This window comes from Eimeria mitis, genomic scaffold (genome assembly GCF_000499745.2).
Source record: "Eimeria mitis Houghton genomic scaffold, Emh_scaff125, whole genome shotgun sequence".
Lineage (NCBI taxonomy): Eukaryota > Apicomplexa > Conoidasida > Eucoccidiorida > Eimeriidae > Eimeria > Eimeria mitis.
Genome location: NW_013568437.1, coordinates 29,120 through 33,747, shown reverse-complemented (window position 1 = coordinate 33,747; position 4,628 = coordinate 29,120). Strand labels below are relative to the sequence as shown.

At 55.2% G+C, this 4,628-nt stretch overlaps 1 protein-coding gene across 1 annotated transcript in view; it reads left to right on the top strand.

Annotated features, from left to right (window-relative positions):
• Window positions 1-93: 93 nt before the first annotated feature.
• Window positions 94-4,628, top strand: part of EMH_0089010 (uncharacterized protein) — a gene marked incomplete at both ends in the record, with an annotated part of 7,287 nt that continues 2,752 nt past the window's right edge. Inside the window, 3 exon segments of the mRNA XM_013494690.1 lie at window positions 94-269; window positions 664-3,591; window positions 3,595-4,594. Of these exon segments, the coding sequence (XP_013350144.1) occupies window positions 94-269; window positions 664-3,591; window positions 3,595-4,594 (4,104 nt within the window).

Genomic DNA, 4,628 nt, shown 5'->3' with positions numbered 1-4,628 from the left:
AGCAGGCGTCGCCGGACAGCGGTCAGGGAGCTGGTACACCATGCATTTTGGGTTTGGTTGGAGAGGCTGCAGCGGCCGACGATAGCTTCCAGGATGCTTCAAACGGCTCTGAACGGGAGGTGGAAGACCCGAGTGGCGAGTTTGCGCGTGGCAGCGAGGGCAGAAGCTCGTCTGGAAATACCCAAGAGCGCCAGCCGAGGCAGCGTGCACGTGCGAACGAGGGAAATTCTGCGCATTCCCTGGAGTCTCAGGATGGGCTCTACGACATCGTCAGCCATTCAGACACCCATTCAGGCCACAACAGAGAATCACCTCTCGGAGAATCGCTAGAAAGGCAGACGATAAAGCGGAATCGGTCAAAGAACGGAACAAGAAATTGTCGAGAACCAGTGGTTTCATCAAGTGCTGGAGAAAGCGATGCACTTGCCCGTTGGTGGAAGTGCACCACATTTGGATCGGGAGATCATTCCCGTAGAGAGCAGAAGGGGCAGATAGAACATGTGAATCATGGACAGCGCGAAACCTGTTCACGATTGCAAGAGCAGCGATCTTCAGANGGCAGATAGAACATGTGAATCATGGACAGCGCGAAACCTGTTCACGATTGCAAGAGCAGCGATCTTCAGACGGATCTCAAGCGTATGGCCTCCAATGCCCGCCCAGAGGTCATTCTGGGAGCCCCTCAAGAACTGCAGAAGCAGAGGAAGACACAGCTTCATGTAACTACCCCCCAAATAGCGAAAGCCGTAGGAGTGGCGACACCCCCCAGGGCGGCCGTGGATCCAGCAGAGATGCGGACTCCCATGGCAATTTCACGGGTACCGAACGATACTACATTGGTAGTAGGAGCAGCAGCGATGCAAGCAGCAGCGGGAGTAGCAGCGACAATGGAGGCTCTAGCAGTGGCAGTGAATCTGGAAGCAGCAGCTCCGACAGCAGTACCAGCAGGAGCAGCGGCTGCAGCAGTTGCTACAGCAACGAAGGCGGCTACCAGAGCACTGAAAACATCCCTAGTAATATTAGCAGTGATTCTGGTGTCTATGAAACGTGGAGTTCCTGCAGGGAATTTTCTAGAAGACCGTTCGTGGGAACGAGAGATTATGAGCCTCCAGTAGGGGAAACCGAGGGCCGTATATCGCCACCTTTCGTCTCAACTGCGTCGAGACTTTTGGCGCCGGATAATACTGAGGTTGAGGAGGAGACCAAGCCAGTTCATGTGTCACCGACGACTCTAGAAGGTGAAGAAACAGCTCATTGGCAGGATGTGCATGCTGGCATGCGCGTCGACACCCCGACGCGCAGTATACTGTCTGCTCCCAGTTCCCAGGCAAGTCTTGCTTCGCGACAGCCTCTAGCTGCGGGTCATTGGCCTCACCCTGCTTCTGGTCTCGCTGCTGCGCTTTCTTCTTTGGCTCACCTAGTGTTTTCTTCACGGGATCCTCGCGCTACAGCTACCCACAGCGAATATGCCGCGCCTTCCGCACAACAGAGAGGAGCCACACACGATGATTCCGCAGCTGCTGCACCGGAACAGCCTAGGGAGGGAGGACATCCTTCCCTCGACTCCCAATCTGGCGTACAGGGGTCAAGCGAAGCCTCTCGGGAACGGGAGGAAAATTACAGCAGTCAGCGTGATTCTCGTGAACTTGAAGATGATCCCTGTGTACCGCGCCTTGTGTCAGACTCCAATGCGGAATCTGGCTCTGGTACGCAGAATCTGAACATCAGTGTACGAGGCAACAGCGTAGGCAAATGCTTGCCGGAGGCACAGGGGGATGGCACCTACGGTTCTCAGGGGCCTGCTGGTGCTGGAATGGCGCTCCATGGCAGCCATTCTCAAGCAGTTGCTGCTGAAGAGAGCCGTGATATCCAGGAAGCAAGCGAAGGACAGCAAAAGGCGATCGGCGAGTCTAAGAAGCGTTCCTTTAGCAGAGATAACAGCAACAGCGGCAGGGGGGTTGCACTGAGCAAGCAGCAGGTCGGTCCGATGACGCCCCACCTGCTTGGGAGAAGACGCTTCGCTCTGCGGCGCCACAGTGGAAGTTTCCATGTGCCTCATGAAGCCTTGAGGCTGTGCAGCGATCTGCCTGCTGGAAGTGAACAGCTTGAAGCTGAGTGTCGTTCCCCTGATCCACCGCGGCGGCGAAGCACATTTAGTGGCGCGTTCCTGCCGACCCATTCAAAAGTGCGCCGACGCCCAAATCGTGGGTCGTTCATTTCCGACTCATCTGAAGGGCTCGCCGAAGATGGGAGCAGCTCTTCGGGCCCCGGCAGCAGAAGGGATGCGTCAATCGAAAGCTCCATATCCGGTGCAGGGGGGACTTCATCTTCATCGAGAGGAAGCTCATCTCGACAATCTTCTGCAAGTGAAGGTTACAGGACTTGCTCAATGTTCAGAGCTTTGCCTTCGGAAGAGTCCGGAGGAGAAAGCCAAAGGCCTGTAGCTACAAAGAAGAGCATGAGCACGAACTCACAAAGCAGTCGAACTGGCTCAGGCTGCGGACTCCATGTAGTGCATGATGAAGCCAGAAAACGGCATCTCACTACCGACTCGACAGGGCGGAGAAGCTTTTCCGAAACACCCGCTGACGTCCAGCTGGACAAAAGGAGGCGGACCCGATGGCACTCATGCTTGGACCCGTTGACAGATTACGAAGATGCTGCAGTCCGCAGTATGCAAGAGCTTCCTCCTCTTGGAAGACTTAGAAAGTTGGCTTCTCAAAGGACGCAGCCCGTGACTTGCTACCTGGAACAGCCATCAGCACCGTCAGAGCCTATGTTAGCCAGTGCAAATTCCACCGGTTGGGGAGGTTCGAAGCCTTTGGGCATGGCGGCAACAAACCGTATTCTGGAAAGTGCGGTGGAGTTCGCTCTGCATAAGCATCAACGACGTCCAGGCGACCGAATACGGGCGGACCGCTTGCGGAGTGAAAAACTCAAAATGCTTCTGGGGGGGGCAGAAGATGAAGAGCCCTTAGAGGAGCGCATGCCGGGAGTCCCGGCCTCCGCCAGTGTCGATTCTCTAGATGGTCATCCTAGCCCAGTTCCGTATAAGGGGACGATGAAAAAGCGACTAGCGCTTCACCAGCCTGCACTGGCTTGCAGGATGCCATCCCATATTTTTTGTGGTAATTTTATGTCTGCCTCGTCTTTGTGGACTCTGCAGCTGTGGCGGCCAGTCGCCGGTGAAGACGGGGAGAGACCCGTGCTTTCTCGAAGTTCCTCAGAAGCCTTCAGGAAAGAGGACTCTGGCCTAAAAGCCTCACTTCAAAAAGAAGGTTACTCTACCGAGGAAGAGGCCTTTCGGAGCGCTTCGTCGGAAGAGACCCTACCAGCGCTGTCTGTGCAGCCAGCCAAGCGGCTTTCGCGTTCCCCCATAAACTCTCTATTGGACGAAGTACTTGATTTCACCTTCTTCGAATTTGGCTCAGCCTCAGCTAGAAGACGGTCCTCTGGTGTGGGACCAAGTGGCTCAACAGCTAAGGCTTCACAGGGCCAGGCCAGGGAGGAGAGTGCAAATTTCCAACCCAACAATATGCCAAAGCCGCGGAGACCGTGGGCGTGCGGGGAACCGGTTTCGGTAGCCGAAGANTGCCCGCTGTGTTTGTCGGGATGGGGAGCGGCTGGGCAGGCGGGAGGCGCACCCGTTGAACGCCATGCGGACACATATTTGTCTCCCGAAGTTCCAACTCCTCGATTTCAGGCAGGGCTTCCAGTTATACCTTCTCCACCAGGAGGCTACGCAGCCACCTCACCAATGCGCATTATTTCGTCTCCTTTGGGGCCCTACCCGGGTTATGGGCCATGCAGTGGGAACACCATCCGAGTCGAGTCACCGACCCGGGTGCGCTACGGTGTGGGTGAAAACATCACGGCGCCGGTGAGCTATTTCGAACAACAGGGTGGCAAAGTTTCAATTCCTACAGTGCAGTCGGTATACCCAGCGGAAGGGCTACAGATACCTAGAATACAAACATCTCCCTGCAACGATTGGCCTCCCGCCCAGAAACCACATATTCCTGAGCGGAGTAGTGTTCACCCATCGGCAAGCTATCCTCTCACAGCTGACGAAAAACAACTGCAAGAAAGATACTCCCATGTGAGGCCAGCCTGCATCCCCTCAGTTCCGCCCCATGCGCCATCACATGATCCGTTGCATAACAAAAACCCCATATCTGCAGTTTCAAGCAGAGCGGTCAGTTATGATGAACTCGAGAAACTCCGGGCGCAACAAGAGCAACAGCAGAAGGAAGCTGAGGAACTACGGCGAAGGCAGGAAGAACTGGAAAAGGAGCAAAATAAGCAGAGGGAGGAGTTGGAGCTGGAGAGACAACAGTTGAAGGAGCAGCGAGAGCGCCTGGAAGAGCAACGTCATGCACTTGAGAAAGAAAAACAGGATATGCTGAGTGCACACCTCCTAGGCACTTCTAAAAGCCGCAACAGGGGATTTGAATCAAGCAGCGGCGTCTGCAAGGGGAGCCCGGAGAGGTTGCCAGTTAGCAATACGGACGAAGCTTTTGATATTCAACGGAATACAACGAGTCGGACGCAACAAGGCCCCCCTATTCGGCATACGACATCCACTTCAAACATTGTTCGCTCAATAACTGGATCCGCGTTTGGTGAAT